The 19,132-nt window shown below is 37.7% G+C and overlaps 1 protein-coding gene across 4 annotated transcripts in view; it reads right to left on the bottom strand.

Moving 5' to 3' along the window:
• Positions 1 to 19,132, bottom strand: part of DDX60L (DExD/H-box 60 like) — a 259,291-nt gene that overhangs the window by 41,837 nt on the left and 198,322 nt on the right. For all 4 annotated transcript variants that reach the window (XM_055111991.2, XM_063603978.1, XM_063603979.1 and 1 more), the window contains 7 exons: positions 18,113 to 18,228; positions 17,088 to 17,230; positions 16,842 to 16,951; positions 8,038 to 8,142; positions 7,386 to 7,514; positions 5,421 to 5,545; positions 2,271 to 2,423 (listed from right to left, as the gene is read on the bottom strand). In XM_055111991.2, the coding sequence (XP_054967966.1) occupies positions 2,271 to 2,423; positions 5,421 to 5,545; positions 7,386 to 7,514; positions 8,038 to 8,142; positions 16,842 to 16,951; positions 17,088 to 17,230; positions 18,113 to 18,228 (881 nt within the window). The remainder of the gene's footprint in view (positions 1 to 2,270; positions 2,424 to 5,420; positions 5,546 to 7,385; positions 7,515 to 8,037; positions 8,143 to 16,841; positions 16,952 to 17,087; positions 17,231 to 18,112; positions 18,229 to 19,132) is intronic.

Raw genomic sequence — 19,132 nt, forward strand, 5'->3', positions numbered from 1 at the left:
GGCCTGAAACCTGGGGGCTGGGCTGCCAGTCCTGTGGACCAGAGTGGGAACTTAACGGTGCTTTCTCCAGGCCTGCCCATGGCCACCCATGGCCCAATCAGCACACACTTCTTCCCCTCTGAATCCTATATAAACCTCAGACTCAGCCAGACTTGAGGACTCAACAGACGACCAGCTTCAGAGAGGAGCTACCCACTCCAGGGTCTCCTCTCTGCTGAGAGCTGACCAGATGTCAGGATTACCAGCTATGGAGGGGAGCTACCCACTCCAGGGCCTCATCTCTGCTAAAAGCTGAGCACTCAACAGGGCAACCAACTGCAAAGAGGAGTGACCCACTCCAGGGTCTTCTCTCCACTGAGAGCTAAGCACTTGATGGGATTACCTGCCTGCAGAGACGAGCAACCCACTCCAGGGTCTCCTCTCTGCTAAGAGCTCAACACTCAATGGGACATCCCACCTGCAGAGAGAAGCTACCCACTGCAGGTCTCCTCTGAGCTGTTCCATTTCTCAATAAAGCTCTTCTTCACCTTGCTTACCCTCCACTTGTCTGTGGACCTCATTCTTCCTGGATACAGGACAAGAACTTGGGACCCACTGAATGGCAGGGCTAAAAGACCTGTAACACAAACAGGGCTGAAACACACCCCTTGCTTGCCACGTTATGGGTGACAAGCTGGAGAGAAGAGAGAAGGAGAGAAGAGCTGCAGCCCTTCGGGGAGCCCAGACCTAGGAGCTCCCCAAGCCATGGCTGTGATAACTTCTTTGGGGCTCTGCAGTTCCTGGCATCTCTGGGCACCACCATGTTCCCCAGTGCCAGCCGTGGAAGCTGCTTGCAGTACGCCTGGTCCAGCCCCAGCCTCACAGGAAGCTGGTGCCCGTGCCAGTGCCTGGAGCTGCCCACCCCTCTGCAGCTAGCATGCCTGGCTGTGTGCAGCAAGGGTGCCATTGGCCACAGAGGTTTCCAGCCAGAAAAGCAACACCCCGTAACAGAATCCCATAACAGAACAACCAGACCAGCACCTGTATGTCAATAACATTGGAACAGGTGAACCTGGAACAAGAAATTACACATGAGAAAGACTCCAAAGAATGCCAAATAACAAATGGCAAGGACCTGAACCAAGGCAGAGCCAGTAAGTGAAGGATGGAGAGGACGGCAAGGAGAGAAGAAATATTTTGACCATGGAACTGTCAGAATTAATCAGACCTTGGGGAGAAAGGAAAAAAAAAATCACAGCAGTGAAGTCCTACCCCAAGCATACGATTGGTATGGCAATTCATTCTATAGGCCATTCTTTTGTTTTTAAGTTTTATTTTAAGTTCAATGGTACATGTGCAGATTTGTTATATAGGTAAACTTAGGTCATGAGAGTTTGTTGTACAGATTATTTCATAACCCAGGTATTAAGCCTAGTGCCTATTAGGTATTTCTCCTGATCCTCTCTCTCCCTCTTCCTCCCACCCTCCACCCTCGGATAGGCCCCAGTGTGTGTTGTTCCCCTCTATGTGTCCATGTATTCTCATAATTTACTTCCTACTTATAAGTGAGAACATGTAGTATTTGGTTTTCTGTTCCTGCATTAGTTTGCTAAGAATAATGGCCTACAGCTCTATCAATGTCCCTGTAAAGGACATAATCTCATTCTTTTTTATGGCTGCATAGTATTCCTTGGTGTACATGTACCACATTTTCCTTATCCAGTCTCTCATTGATGGGCATCTACGTTGATTCCATGTCTTTGCTATTGTGAATGGTGCTTCAGTGAACATATGCATGCATGTATCTTTACAACAGAATGATTTATATTCCTCTGGGTAGACGCCCAGCAATGGGATTGCTGGGTTGAATGGTATTTCTGTCTTTTGGTCTTTGAGGAATCACCACACTATCTTCCACAATGGTTGAACTAATTTACACTCCCACCAATAGTGAATAAGCGTTCTACAGACCAGGAAACCTCCAGGTTGTGGCCTAGGGCATGAATGCAGGTTACGGTTAAGTAGGCTGAGGGCCTCCTAGGAGGCCCAGTTGATCCTTAGGCTTACAGGCTGTAGTCCCACCTCTCCAATTCCTAAATGAAATCCATCTACATGTATAAGAGGGATTCCCTTCCTCCCATCCTCCCACCCAAATTTACTCTATTTGCAAAAACTGTGAAGCAATAACAAGAACCTCTTTGTGGCTCAGGTCTCTAAACATTTCTGACAGTGTCTTGTAAATATTTTAAGTCTTCAGGGGCCAATTTGTTTAAGTAAACATTAATACTTACATCCTTTTCTGTGTCTTCCTCACTTTTTCAAGTACTTCATCTATTGCAAAGACATAACTATGACATTCAGTGTGGGGATGGCTTTTTGTCTCTGTCTTCTCCAGAAAAGTGCACACACTTCCAGCTCTTTTTCCCACATCATCATTCTTAAACCTTAAAACAAATGAAAACAGTGCTTTGAAAAGACTGTGTTTCTATCCATATTGTAAACCAAAAATAAAATTATAAGGCCCCTCAATCATCTGAATAGACTTCATCCTAGGCCAGGGCACTCTAAAATTTAAACTGAAAGACTGGTTTAAGCCCCGATGGGAAGCAGGGGTTCAACATACCTCTCTATACTCTCCAGCATTAACACCAACGCAGACCTTAAGTCTGATAAGAAACATTTACAGTCTATTCTCTCTGAAGCCAGCTACCTGGAGGCTTCATGTGCCTGGTAAAACTTTGGTCTCCACAACCTCTTATCATAACCCCGACATCCCTTTCTGTTGATAACTATTTCAACCAATTCCCAATCAGAAAATTTTTAAATCTACCTGTAACCTGGAAGCCTCCCTCCCCAACTTTGAGTTGTCCTGCCTTTCTGGACCAAACCAAGGTATATGTTAAATGTATTTGATTAATGTCTCATATCTCCCTAAAATGTATAAAACCAAGCTGTAGCCCTTGGGCACATGTTCTCAGGATCTCCTGCAGGATGTGTCACAGGCCATGGTCACTCATATTTGGCTCGGAATAAATCTCTTCAAATACTTTAGGGAGTTTGACAATATCATATGTCCATTTACCATGATCATCTTGACATACAGTTTGCTAGAAAAAAATGTTTTGGCTCAATGTATGTAATGTCCAGTAATATAACACTCATTCTAGGCTGAGTTCACCATAGAATTTTTTCGAATATTACTTGTGAGGCCATGGATTTACTAGCATGTTTAGAAAACAGACTTCGAAAAGAAATCCTATTTAGCTGATCAGCATTAAATTAATACACTGAAGAAACAAAGACTAGGAAAGTCACAGTCTACTATGCATGGTAAGAAGATCTGGTATGTAAAAAAGCAAAAATAATAATAGCAAACAATGACCAAGTTCCAGGCACTGTTCTATGTGGCTTCAATATATTAATTAATTTAATCTCTACCATGACGTTATGAGGAAGGTAATATTATCTCTGTTTTGCAGATGAAGAAGTAAATGCCAAAGGAAATTTTAAAATGTCTTCAAGGTCACACAGCCTAGTAACTGGTCAGGTTAAGATTAGAACCCGGGCAACTCAGCTTCAACTTCAGAGGCTTTTTTTTTTTTTTTTGAGACAGGCTCTTGCTCTGTCGCCCAGACTGGAGTACAGTGGTGCACTTGCAGCTCACTGAAGCAGAGGCTATATGTCTAACTGCACTTCTAAATTTGCCTCCGTGTTCACAGTAATACAAGTTAATATGCAACACCCACATATTACTGGTTGCAAACAGTACTCTAAATGACGGCATTAAATGATTCTTCTTACTGCTTTAACACAAACAAACCTAGGTCATCTAGAATTAATTTTCCTTTTTCAATCCCTCTGATAATCTATGACAAGAGTCCAGTGTAAAAAAAAAAAAAATTCTAGTGAATGGGCCTCAACCAGTCATGTTCTCTACTGATTAGTTAAGTGTTTTATATAAATTATTTCATTTAATCCATATCACAACCCAATGAATTAGTTATTATCTCCATTTTTCAAATGAGGCTGCAAGAAGCTAAATAGATTTTCAGAAGTCACATAGCCAAAGGAGGGCAGAGCTGCAGTTTAAGCTAAGATTTGACCCAAAGTATACGCTCTTAACTACGCCTCTACATGGGCACCAGTCACTAATCATGCATCTTGTCAGCACCATGTGTTTTTTCTAGGGTCCAGATTAAGGAAGGGAAGTTGACCCAGCTTGAGCCTAAACCAACTGTCATAGAGTTCTCAATGTTCCAGAGCTACAAACCAGTGGACTCAACCTAGATTTCTGTAGCATATTTTCAAGACAACTGGAAACTCCATTAAAGCTGGCAAAGATCTCGTTCCCAAACATTTAAAATGTCTATTTTTAAAAATAGTTTATTTTAAAAAAGTAAATGCATGTAAGTGTATAAATAATGAATCCTGTTTCTGTTCAGATTCCTATCCCAAAGTCATACTTTCAGCCATTCCTCAGTGATATATAGGGGTACATTTGTTTCTAACTAAAATTCAGAACCACACTGGAAAGTAATCTAGATAGATGTTATAACATGTTGGCAGAATACCTCATTTGTTTACTCTGGACCAAGTACAAAAGAAGAAGAAATTTTCTTGTAATTCCCCACATTTGTGACTTCAGTCGTACTACTCTTTAATTTCTCTTATCATCATCTTTTGGTTACTGACCACCAGCACAGACTTCGGATGCGTAACAGAACACATGTGGCTTAGTGCTACCATTTAATGTATCTACACACCTATGTGTTTGTGTGTTTGTCTTTGTAAACAATTTCACATTACCATTGGATCAAGGTCCTGGGAATTTATTTTATGCAAATTTTCGTAGTTAAAATAATTTAAAATTCTCTGGGCTAAATAAGTTTTTTGGTTCTGATTATTAGAGTGGGTCCAGGGTACACAGTGTTACCCACTTAATGTGTCCCACTTCGGTTCTCTTAATCAAAGAGAGATGCTAAATACCACTCAAGGTCTTTTTATTATACCACACCATATCAAGGAAAGCCTCTGGGCTTAGTTTTCTTAGCTATAAATTAAAAACCAAACATTCAATAAATTATGAATGCTTTATGTGTTTTACATCTGTACATGAAAAATGCAATTTAGTTCCTAAAGGAACATTTCTAAAGTTAATGATAGTTGCTTACAAAAAAACATTTAGGAAAGCTGAAAACCTTTTTAAAAATCAAAAGTCAAGGAAGTAAGAGGGTAATAAGATGAAAAATTTTATAAGGATTGACCTAGAAGACTGACCCATTTCTTTAAAAATAAAATCTATATTATTTTTCTAAAATGCAACAAAATGGTAAAAGTAGGGTTACTTCTAACCACTATATATAAATGAGACTAATTGAAAACAAAACCAAACAAAAAATTCTCACATATAAACAAAGATAAATTAAGTTTCAGTTACTTACAAAAAAAATATTGCAGGCAACTTATCCATTTGTCTTAACTTTTCAACAAGAAGAGGAAACATTTTCACCATATCTTTTGAACTAGACAATGAATCCGGACTAAGGTTCTTCAGTACTCTTTTGACCTACAACAGTAAGTTAAAATTATTTAAAAAAAAAAAAAAAAGAATTTGTGGAAACAGAAGAAAGAAAGGAATTATTTTGTTGTCTAAAATTAGAATAATTTTTCATATATAGTTTTGGGTGGGTTTTTAAAATAGTCCTTTAATATTATCAAGTAGTGGTAAAAGTCAACAGAGTCACAGACATCTTTATACTAAAGAATAGATAATAAAAGATATAAAATATAATATATGATATTTTGTAGGTACTACAAATAAGTCAGTAGGATAAGGATGTTCATAAAATGTTGCTGTTTCAACTGTTGCAGGAAGAGTGACAAAGGGTTTCTCCAGTTATTAGATAACAAAATAGCTGCCAAATATGTTAAGGAGTATATAAAACCTATAATGGAAAAGAACCTCTTAAAATTAAAAAGAAAAAGTTTTAACTATGTCTACCAATAATTTGTAATAGTATACAGACATGTTTATCATGCTTAACTGAAAATTCAAGAGATAAGTGAGTCACAAAATACAATGACCAATAGAAGTGTAATAAGTTGTTCACCTCAGATATTGTTGAAATTGTGGATAGTAACTTTTATCCTACTATTCCATATTTGATAATTTTTTTATAAACAGCATCTACTTCTTTTTTAATCAGAAAAAATAAATGTTATTTTACATCAGGAAAATTAACATTAAATTCCTTTACATAATATACAATGGAAAATCTTTGATGAAATAGTTATGGCTATCATGAATAATTTTCTTGACAAAGTTATTTTCCAGTTTAATTATCATTTGGGGGGTGGCAAATAGGGACATCCTTGGTATTCAGTTTTCCCCTGATTAACATTTAATGGAACACAGCATTCTGTGCCAAACAGGCTAAATTATTTGCAATATTTCCTAACATCAGTATCATTTTTTTTTTTTTTGAAGATGAGTCTCCCTCTGTTGCCCAGACTGGAGTACAGTGGCATGATCTCGGCTCACTGCAACCTCTGCCTCCCAGGCTCAAGTGATTCTTCCACTTCAATCTCCAGAGTAGCTAGGATTACAGGCATGCGCCACCACACCTGGCTAATTTTTGTATTTTTTTAGAGACAGGATTTCACCATGTTGGCCAGGCTGGTCACAAGCTTCTGGCCTCAAGTGATCCACTCGCCTCAGCTTCCCAAAGTGCTAGGATTATAGGTGTGAGCCACCACTCCCAGCCAACCAATACCATTTTTATCTTTATTTCTTTCACCACCAGAGTGAAAAATGCAAATAAACATGACAGTCACCAAACTAGAACCAAAGATGCATCAATGTTATGCTCAAAGATATCTTTGCTTCTCAGCATAGCCACCTACGAGTCTGTCATCTATAAATTTGCCTGAGCCTCTTTCAGGTATATTTATATTTTCTCATTTATCATCATGTACATGAGTTTCAGAAATTGGTTATTTTTAAATAATTTATTTTTATTTGCACAAAACTTTCTTAGATTAGCCCCTGTACTAATTCCTGATCTCCACTATCATTCCTCTGGAGCCAGTCCCTCTTCTGTGAAAGCCTCGGCAACATTGGTTCTCCTGTTAAAGTTAAAGGTTCTTCGTTTTTAGCTGTTTGTAGCTGTTACCTGAAGAAACCAAAAGCCTATGGTGCATGTTTTAAAGGTCACTGAGCTAAGAAATGAAACCATTTCCCTCCTCCTTTATTCTATCTCATACTCACTGGATAACATGTTTAAATGGAATTACTAAAACCAAAATTGGAATAAAAAGATTACAAAACATTTATTGGCTAAATTATTATGCAACTCCAAACAATTAACAATTAAGTGAAACTTTGTCCAAGAAAGTGTGAAAATTACCTTCTTCACTTGGCCATTTTTAATCCAATTTGTCAATTCTGCCTTTAAGTTTTCTTCATATTTTCTAGCATCCAACTTCTTAATGACTATTTTATTCTTAAAAAGAATGAATTCCTCTGGACACAATTCCTTGCGGGGAAAATTATCACAAAATTAAGCTAAGCTATGCAATCTATAGTAAGAAAAATACAATGATGTATTTAAGTTTACTTGTCTCCTTAACAAAATTGCAAACTCCTTGAGGGCAGAGGCTGTTGAACATCTTTTTACCTCCCAATAATTTCTAACACATAAACCTATGATGATGGGTGAACTCTTCAAAAGAAAGAATACAGGGCACAGCTGATGAAAAGATGAAAACCAACAGAGAAGAGAATAGAGGAATATAAGTCCAAAAACACAATTAAAGTAGTATGGTATCCCAAAAGCTAAAAGAAGACATATTTTTGAGAATTACAGAATATTCCATGCTACATACAATAATAAAGTCACAAAGAATGGCTGAAAATAAGAAAAAATAACTGATTATTTCAAAATAGCAGCATCAACCAAGTAGAGAGAATAAGTGTGCTTACCTGTAGAGTAATTTTGCTATATTCTGGAATAGCATTAACTAAAGTTCATTTTGGTGAATATATATTTCTATATTTACCTGAGCCCTGGGCCAAGTTTCCCAGACTTGAGCCATGGTATCATAAAGCTGGATGCTTTCTTGAGGGGTGAGGGTAAGATCAGGTGGGAATCCATACTTTTCAATCTGTGAATAAACAAATTAATGGATGGATGAAGAAATAAAATTACAATGTTTATATTTCTTTTATTTTATCTTTCATGACTAAACCCTCAAGTCTTTACCTGTGAATCCAGGGACATTAAAAGGCAATCAACTGTAATATTTCACCTCTGCAAGGATCTGTTAATAAAGTCTTAACAAAGTAGCATCCCTAACCTGCTGAAATGGAAAACTTCAAAATCCACTAATAAGTTTCAGTACTATTTCCTGAGACTATTTGCACTAGATAATAAACTAACACTGCTCTATGAAACTTCCTTAGAATGCCAGTGAGGGTACTGGGTGGTTGGAAAATATGAGCTCTTACAGAATAGCCTCAGTTTAGACAAAAAATATACCTTTCTTTTTGAAATATCCCTTTTAAACAGACATTAAAATGTGTTTAGTGATGAAGATGATTTTATGGGTACCAAGCCATGTAAAAAGGGACAAAGCTTTGCCCCTAGAGATCCAGTGCAAGAGCCAGATCAAGTTTATAAGGGCAAAGACCCTCAGACAACCTTCAGATACTCAAAAGAAATTTCTACCTGATGGTTACCCTGGTTGCTGATCAGCTTCTGTCTGAAGCCTTTAGAACTCATACACTACTTTTTCTCTCACAAATACTGTTGCTGTTAGTTGTGTGCAAAGCACCATGTAGGGTACAAGAACAAATCCTGTCCTCATAGCCTTTGTGTTCTATACTCTTTTGGCTTCAATCACCACTTCTTCGAATCCATTATGTACAAAAGGGATAAAGTAACATCTAAACCGTAACACCAAGAAAAAAATTAAAGATGAGTAACTATGGGAAAGGCCCTATTAAGCAAGTTAACCAAGTATCTTTATGTCAAGGTTTCTGTTATGTTCATGTGTACTGTGAATCTCTAAGAAAGGGACAGGATATCACACTTCTCCCAAATATACTTGAGGAAGGAACCCTTCCTTTAAAAAATGCCTATTACTGGTTTCTAGAAGATTGGAAATACTGGGTTAAAGGAGCCACTCCAAAGATAGAGTTCAGAAAGCAAAGAAAGGCTATTTGATGGACTGTACCGCACAGCTGGGTTCTAATCACAGCTCTAATCACTACTCCCTGGGGTTCTGTTTTTCTTGTCTATAATATGAGAATGACAATGTCTTCATTGCTTGTCTTCAAGATTGTGGTGAGATTCAAGAGGTTAATATAGCAAGGTTTTCTTTTTATTCTATGTTATGCAACATAAATATAAAGAATCATCATTTAGCAATTCTCAGATTGAATTTATGAAGCTAGCTAGTTGGCAGGGACTTCATTTGAACACACTAGTAACTGTATTCATTATCTCATAAGGTGAGGATTTCAGTATCTCATAAACTGCATCTTGCAGGTGACCAAATATTCTGTCTATAAATGAAGCCATTCTTGACTTAAGTAATTAGTTTTCTAAGAATTATCAAGTACATACTAATGCTATGCTTCTATTTTGGTCTCTAGAATAATAGTGATTCATTTTCAAAGCATCTCCCTTCCTTTATGAATGCCTTGGTTTGCCGTCTCTAAAATGGGAATAATTATCCTTACACCCCAGATTTGTTGTGAGGATTAAATGATATAATGTATACAATATGCTGTTAAAATGCCTGACTCTTTTTGAGTATCCCATCCATCATAGTGACTGATTATTAACTTTCAGGTATTCTTTTTCATCAGTTTGTCAACTGTATCACTAAAAGGATATATTCAATTCAATTGTTCTCCTCTGCACAACATGTAATTAGCTGGTTTCTCTTAAGCTGGCCTAGATAATACATAAAATTATATAGAAAGACAATATATAAAAGATCATTATATGGTTATATCGGTTTGTACTTCTTCATTCATAAACAAAAGCATATCATACCACAATGCTCCTTTTGAAAAAAAATTAAAATGAACAAAAAATAAGTAAAAAAGTTACATACTAAGCATTTATCAGAACTACACAGAAAGAGACAGACAGTAGTTCTTTCGAGGACTGCCTGGTGCCGACAGCCTCTTCGGGCACTGAGCAGCTGTTCTTTTACGGCAGCATAATTCGTAGGAAGGCTGTGCAGCACTTCCCTTAGCCCAGGAACAAGCCATATATGGATTGCAGTGATCCCTCACCACAGCTGGATTAAAGCCAGCTCACTCATCCTGTTCCCATGCCTTCCTTCCCAAAGCTATTTCCATGAGTGTTACAGAGAATAAATCCAAGGTTAGAAGGTTCCTTTACATTCTTCTCCTGTTGCTTCAATGTATTCTGCTTCCCCTCATGATTGAACAATTTCAGTGTAATCTCATGAATACTATACTCATTTGGATAGACCATCTTGCTGTTGTCATTGCTATCTTAGGAGCACGAAGAAAGGTCTTATATAAATGCACACCTCACAAATTTAACCAGTTGTCTAAGCATTTTAAAAAGCATGTCTCTCTAGTTGTCTAGTTACTTTACAAAAGTAAAGTATCACAGAGTAAAGAGCTGAGAAGATTCATACAACAGCACAGCTCTGCAGAAGTCATACAGGGTCAGAACACACTGTAATGGTTCTGTTGCTTTCCAATTACTCCATTAATAGCTACTGAGAATAGACGAAGGCACATGGCCAAAATGATGATCTTACCAAGAACTCCAGGCCACTGTACTCACAAATGCTTAAAGGTAACTTACCTTAAATCACTCTAAGCAGAGTAAACCATTAAAAAATTATAAAATACTATGCAACTAAAAACTTGCTGAAAATTCAATGCTGAAGATATCAAAATATAATTGGAAGGCTTAAAGAGTGATGTATGCTTATCATATATCTATTCCCTAAGCACAGAGTCAGAGAAATAGGGAGGGATAGGGACAGAAATGCCATTTGGAATGAGTCATTGCAAAGCCAAGAAAAAACTACATAATAAAATTATGTTTGAAAATTTCTGGAAGACAGAATCACTTTAAGTGAGTTTTACATGTCCTTAATCACCATAGCTCAGAATCTATGAAGTAATTTCCATTTAATTCCTTACTCGTGCATTCGATCCACAAATTATTTAGTATAACACTATGATTAAGAACATTAGGCTTTGGGGTCAGAACTTCTGAGTTTGTACCATAGTCTGACAATTACTAACTGAGTCCTTGGACTAGTTAAACAACCTCACTAGCCCTCTTTTTCCTCATCTGTAAGTTGGGAATAATTATAGTACATTTATTATAAAGATGTTGTGAAGGTTAAAAGAGAAATACATATAAATATTAACAAGTGCCTGCCACGTAAATTCTCAACACATCTTTGCAATCATCATTCCACAAATATTTACTGAGCAACTTTTGTGTATATGGCACTATGAGCTAGCTATAAGGTAATCCAGGGGTGAAAAAGTGCAAAATTTTTCATTAACAATTTTATAATTTAATAAGAAAAAGAAGACATGAAAGCAAAAAATTATAACAGCAGGCTAAACATAATTGGTGTCATTTAAAAAGTACAAATAATAAGTTATATATTATCAGAAAAGAAGATTAATTCCATGTGAAGAGATCATAGAAAGACTTCTGGAAAAAAAAAATCTCACATTAGCAAAGACATGGAAGACGAATAGAATCTGGAAACTTAGAGTTTGGCATCTGGAATGAAGCATTCCAGGTATAGTACACAGCATGAACCCTTTGGGTAAGCTACATCCAGGGTTTGAGTGAAAAGCTGAGGAAAGTCTAAGTTATAGAAGATTTGAATGCCAGGCTACAAAGTCTGAAATTTATTTCCAGTGGAGAAACATTGAAGACTTTTGAGTAGAATAAGGACAGGATCAGAATTATGTTTTAGGAAGATAAATGGAACAGCATAATTTTGGATATAAAGTAATAAAAAAGGACCAACTATTGGCTAATGTCATTATATCTTCACAAGGCAACTTGAACCTATATAATTTAATAACAGAGATAGGATGGAAAAAGAGGAGAGAATAGCAAGAGAAATTAATATCTTCCCACACTCATAATCCAGTGCCTCAAGTGAGATCTCCGAAAACTTCATCTTCTCAATCCACCATGAAAAAAGTCATGTTCCGATTTTTATGTTGGTAGGAAATGTCTCTTCCCTGTTCAGATCATTTGGTAATAGGAACTTCGGACATGAATGAGGACTGCCAATACAGTTGTGGCAGCACTGTTAGTCACAGAGAAGTAGAAGACGGAAATAGATACTAAGAAGCCGTAAATAGGAAAGGATAATGTCTGTAAATAAAGAAAAGGAATAAACTAACCAAAGAACCCGAATTAGAACTCTCCATTACTTCCTCTCCAGTTATTAAACTTTGGGTGTCCCAAACGACTTTGAGGATCTAATGAAAGCTAGAAGAATGTATACACACACAATTTTTAGGGGTTTTTCACTTTTCTACGAAGTCCATCCTTGATGTCCGTGTACCTGAGGTTAAGATTATCTGTAAAGATGGCCTAATAGAAGCCTCCTGTGAGCATCAGCCCCTACAGGAACTCCAAATTGAACAACTATGCACACAAAAGGCACCTTTATAAGAACCAAAAATCAGGTAAGTGATCACAGTATCTGGTTTTAACTCTGTATCACTGAAGGAGACACTGAAGAGGGCAGGAAAGACAGTGTCGACCTGCCAATGCCACCCATCCCACATCCTCCAGCAGTGGCCACATGGCATGCAGAGAGAGTCTGTGCACTTGGAAGAGGGAAAGCATGGTGACTGGGACTTTGCATTAGAATTCAGTGTTACCCTGTCACAGCGAAAAGCAACACCAGGCAGAACTCAGCTGGCACCAGTGGAGGGAGCATTTAGACTAGCCTGACCCAGAGGAGAACTGCCCATCCCAGCAGTCGAAACCTGACTTCCAGGATGGGTAATTCTGAAACTGGCAAGCTCATCACTGGGGGTTAAAGTGCCCGAGGGTCCTAAATAAACTTGAAAAGCAGCCTAGGCCACAAGGACTACAATTCCTGGGCAAGTCATGGTGCTGTGCTGGGCTCAGAGCCTATGGACTTGGGGTGTATGCAATCTACTGAGACACCAGCTGAGGAGAGCTAGGGAGTGATTGCATCATCCCTCCCCCAACCCTAAGCAGTGCAGCTCGCAGCTCTGAGCAAAACTCCTCCCTTCTGCTTGCTGAGAGGAGAGGGAAGAGTAAAGACGACTTTGTCTTCAAACTTGGACACCAGCTTAGCCACAGTAGGATAGAGCACTGAGCAAAGTCATGAGGCCCCCATTCCAGGCCCTCGCTCCCAGACCTTTCTAGACACATGCTGAAACCTGCTGCCTTGAAAAGATGGACCCAGATTTGGCAGGATTCATCACCCGCTGAATAAAGAGCGCTTGGGCCCTGAATAAGCAGCAGTCGTAGCTAGGTAGTACGTGGCCGTGTGCCTGGGGTGATACTCTGAGGCATGCTGGCTTCAGATATGACCCAGCACCTTCCTAGCTGTGGTGGCTATGGGGAGAGACTACTTCTGCTTGAAGAAAAGAGAGGGAAGAGTAAATGGGACTTTGTCTTGCAGCTCAGATGCCAACTCAGGCACAGTGGAGTAGAGCACTGAGCAGGCTCTTGGGGTCCCCAAGTGTAGGCCCTGGCTCTTGGATGGCATCTCTGAACCTACCCTGGGCCAGAGAAGAGCCTGTTGGCCTGAAGGGAGAGACCCAGGCCTTGTAGCATTCACCATAAGCTGACTGAAGAGGCCTTGGGCCTTGAGTGAAGATTAGCAGTAGCCAGGAAAAACTCACCATGGGCCAGGGCCGCTGGTGGTCACAGAGAGAGACTCCTCTACTTGTGGGAAAAAAAAAGGGAAGAGTAGATAGATCCTGACTCCAAGCCCTGGATCCCAAACAACATCTCTGGACCCACGTGAGATCCGGGGAACCCGCCACCTTGAAGAAAAGGACACCAGCCTGGCTGGCTTCACCACCTACTGATTGCAGAGTCCTCAGGCCTTGAATGAAAATTGGCAGTAGCCAGACAATGATTATTGTAAGCCTAGGGCAATACCTAGTGCTGTGCTTGATTCCATTCTAACTCAGTGCAGTCTCTGCAGTGGAGACCACAGGGATGCTATGTTGCTTTCTCTTCCCAGCTCCAGGCAGCTCAACACAGAGAAAAAGATTCCATTTGTTTGGGAGACAGTAAGGGAAGAAAACTAAAGTCTTTGATAATCCAGAGAATTATTCAGGATCTTATCCAAATCACCAAAGTGGTTCCTCTATGAGACTGCAAGAGCCACAGCCTCACTGAGCTTGGGGTGCCCCCCAGTGCAGATAATGGCTGCAGTGACCAAAATCTTAGATCACAACATCCAAGTCCCTCCAAATACCTGGGAAACCTTCTCAAGGACAAGTACAAATAAGCCCAGACTGTGAAGACTACAATAAATGCCTAACTACTTAATGTCTAAGCATCAATGAATATCCACAAGCATCAAGACCATCCAGGAAAATATGACCTCACCTAATGAACTAAATAAGGTACCAGGAACCAATTATGGAAAGACAAAGATATGTGACTTTTCAGGCTGATAATTTAAAATAGCTGTTTTGAGGAAACTCAAAAAGCCAGTATTACCCTGATATCAAAACAAGGCAAAGACACATTAAAAAAAGAAAACTACAGGCCAATATCCCTGATGAATATTAATGCAAAACTCCTCAACAAAATGCTAGTGAACTGAGTTAAACAACACATTTAAAAGATATTTCATTATGGCCACATGGGATTTATCACAGCAATGTAGGGATGGTTCTACATACACAAATCAATGTGATATATAATATCAATAGAATGATATCAGGACCCTATTAGATAAATTTAACAAAGATATTGAAATAATTAAAAAGAATCAAGCAAAAGCTGACATACTGAAGAATCCACCAGAGTCTCTTGATAGCAAAATTAATCAAGCAGAAGTGAGCATTAGTGAGCCTGAAGAAAGGCTATTTGAAAATATATAGTCAGAAGAGAAAAAAGAAAAGAGAATTAAAAATGATAAAAGCATTCCTGTAAGATATAGAAAATAGCCTCAAAAGGGCAAATCTAAGATTTATTGGCCTTAAAGGGGCTTAAAACACCTAGAGTGAGGAGAAAGTTTATTCAAAGGGATAATAACAGAAAACTTCCCAAACCTAGAGAAATATACCAATACTCATATACAAGAAGATATAGAACACCAAGCAGATTTAACCCAAAGAAGACTATCTCAAGACATTTAATAATCATACTCCCAAAGGTCAAGAATAAAGAAAGGATCCTAAAAGCAGCAAGAGAAAAGAAACAAATAACACAATGGTGCTCCTATATGTCTGGCAGCAGACTTCTCAGTGGAAACCTCACAGGCCAGAAGAGAGTGGCATGACATAAAGGGCTGAAGGAAAAAATCTTTTATCATGGGATAGTATATCCAGTGAAAATATCCTTCAGACATGAAGGAGAAATAAAGACTTCCTCAGACAAAAGCTAAGAGATTTCAGCAACACCTGTCCTACAAGAAGTGCTAAAGGGAGTTCTTCAGTGGGAAATAAAAGGATGTTAATGAGCATTAAGAAACCATCTGAAGGTAAAAAAACTTACTAGTAAGTACACAGAAAAACACAGAATATTATAACATTGTAATTGTGATATGAGTATATCTTCAGTAGAAAGACAAAAAAATGAACCTATCACAAATTACAGCCACAGCAACTTTTCAAGACAGACAATACAATAAGATATTAATAGAAACAACAAAAAGTCAAAAAACTAAAACTAGAGCTACCTTATGATCCAGCAATACCACTGCTATGTATATACTTAAAAAAAAGGAAATCAGTATATCAAAGAGGTATCCGGACTCTCATGTTTATTGCAGCGCCATTCACAATAGCCAAGATTTGGAAGAAACCTAAGTGCCCATCAACAAATTAATGAATAAAGAAAATGTGGCACTTAAATACAGTGGAATACCATTCAGCCATAAAAAAAAATCAGATCCTATCATTTGCAACAACATAGATAGAATTGTCACTATGTTAAATGAAATAAGCCAGGCACAGAAAGAAAAACTTCACATGTTCTAACTTATCTGTGGGAGCTAAAAATTAAAACAATGGAATGCGTGGAGACAGAGAGTAGAATGATGGTTACCAGAGGCTAGCAAAGACAGTGGGTTGGGTGGAAGAGGGAATGGTTAATGAGCACAAAAGTAGATAGAATAAATAAGATCTAGTATGTGATAGCACAACAGAGTGATTATAGCTAACAGTAATTTATTGTATATTTTAAAATAACTAAAAGAGTAGAATTGGATTGTGCTTAAGGTAATGGATACATACCTCATTTAGTCTGATGTGGTTATTATGCTTGAGGTAATGGATACATAATTACCATTGTGTATCCATTAAAGAATAAATGCTTGAGGTAGTGGATACATACCTCATTTAGTCTGACGTGGTTATTATGCATTGCATGTCTGTATCAAAATATCTCATGTGCCCCATATATACAGCTACTTTAGATGCCCACAAAATTAAAAATAAAAAATGTATTAAATTTAAAAAATAAATGAATAAAATAAAAGAATCGGTAAAAAAAGAAAAAGATTATCTATACATGCTGCAATTCTATGAAGATTGAGTCCCTTTCCAGTTGCGATATACACTAAAAATTCCACTAACAGGACAAATACACTTTTATACTTACAATATCTGTCGTTAGCGCAGCACAGGGATGAAAATGATCAAAATAAACATCATCATGTTTTACTGAACATATATGCTTCTCTAAATCATTGTATCTCTCTCCACAGAGTACTAGATATGAAGAGCAAGAATATCCAAATTAATGGACATACAATTATTAGAATATGGATTTAAAACACAAAAATCCCTATAAAAAGCTTTATAGTAAAATATAAAAATATAGAGTAAAACATAAAAAAAAGCTTACCAAGTCTAACTTCATATGATTGATTTTTATATGAATTGTCTTGGAGAAAGTTGAGACATTTGTCAGCCTGTTTTTCAGAAATAAATTTCTCTTCCATAATCTTGTCTGCCTGTTTCCAGTACTGTTTTACTGATTGCAGCCACCTTACAGAATAAACATGCATATAATTTAAATAAAATACAGAAGTATTTATCAAGAACTTGGATATTTTAAACAAAGAAAATTTCACAAGTTAAAAAATTTAGAGCATGCCCTCTCAATTTAAACCACCTGAGTTTACTTCAGAGCTGTGGACTTTGGGCAAATTCCTCAGCTTCTCTATGCCTCCATTTCTCCATCATAACATAGAAGATAACGAAAGTATCTTTCTCATAAGGGTGTTGTATGGCTTGAATGAGTTAATATACCTGCCACATAGAAAGCACTATGTGTTTGTTACCAGTGTTGCTGTTACTACCACTGTTGCTGTTACTAGGAAAAATCAAGTCTGGTAACAAAACAATACTTGATGTTCATATAATGCTTTGTTGTTCTTATGATTGTCATCTGCAAGATCAATGACTGTGTCCCAGTTATTTCCATTTTAGCTTTAATTATTGGATAAGGACAAAGAAAGGGGGATACAATTCTCTCTCTTACTTCAGATGACATTTATTTGAAAATTTTTAGAAATTTTCCTACACAATTTCAGATCTGGCTATGGGAGACCTTGATTTTCTTTGGAGAAGATGTTTTCCTTCTTTAACTTCCAGGAAATATATCTTCAAAAAAATTTGAGAAAGCCAGACATGATAATGTGCACCTGTGGTCCCAGCTACTCAGGAGGCTGAGGTGGGAGGACTCCTTCAGCCCAGGAGTTTAAGGCCAGCCTGGGCAACAAAGCAAGACTACTGACGTTTCAAAGATTGGGTAATAAATTTATTTGAAAGTTATTATAGAAAAAACCTTAAAGACTTCAGACCATATAGACAGTATATAATTCAACCACTGAATATATAACAACTACTCTTTTTACCTATACCTACTTGGTGAGAAGATTTGGGTTATTTATGGTAGCTGAAAGAACCAAAAAGGGACATCGAATAATGACAAGGAGGAGCTCCCAAAATTTTGCTCCAACTTCTCTGCCAAGATAATGGACCTAGTAAAGAAAAAAAAATCAGTTGAAAAGTTGATGTCAAAATCGTAAATAAAAAATAGAAGCATAAAATCATCATGCATATTTTTCCAGTTTCCTATAAATGACCTAACCTAAATAAAGTGAATGGTGATAAATTCAGACAATAGACATCATGACACTTAACTGTCTCCAATCTCCATATCTAAACCATTATTAATTCCTACAGATTCCAATTCCAAAAATCTATTTTGAAGCTATGTTTTTCTCTCCATTTTTTGTTGTCATTGAAGCCACCATCACCTGGCTTTCTACAACAGCCTTCTGATTTTTCTCTTAGCTTCCACTCTTTCTCTATACTTTCTTCACATCATAGCCCTAATGGTATTATTAAACAAAAATCAAATTAGGCTACATACCTAATTAAATCCCTACACTGTCCTCCCAATGCATTTACAGTAAACCACAAGCTGCTTAACTGGAAGTGTAACTTCCTGCATGATCTGGTTTCTTCCCACCTTTCCAACCCCATCTCAGGCCACTTTCCCCGCCATGCACTCTGCTCCCAACATACTGGCCTTCTTTTCATACCTTGAACACACGTGTTCCACCTGAGGGCCTTCACATATACGACCCTGCTACTTAAAATCCTCATCCACCTCTTAGCTGACCATTCCTGCTTATCCCTGCAAAGCCCAGCTGAAGGTCATTGCCTCAGAAACACCTTCCCTGAGTACCTGCTCCAAAGTTGTTGTTCTTACTTCCCATTTTGCTATTATCTTGGTGAAAACTGACTGATTTTTTTTTCTTCAGAGTTTGTATCACAATGTTTACTTATATTTTCATTGGTACATTTACTTATTTAATTGCTCTCCCCTTCACTAAACCACAAGGTCAGTACTGGCATATCAGGGAGAAAGCACAGTGT

Source organism: Pan paniscus, chromosome 3 (genome assembly GCF_029289425.2).
Source record: "Pan paniscus chromosome 3, NHGRI_mPanPan1-v2.0_pri, whole genome shotgun sequence".
NCBI classification, from domain to species: domain Eukaryota; kingdom Metazoa; phylum Chordata; class Mammalia; order Primates; family Hominidae; genus Pan; species Pan paniscus.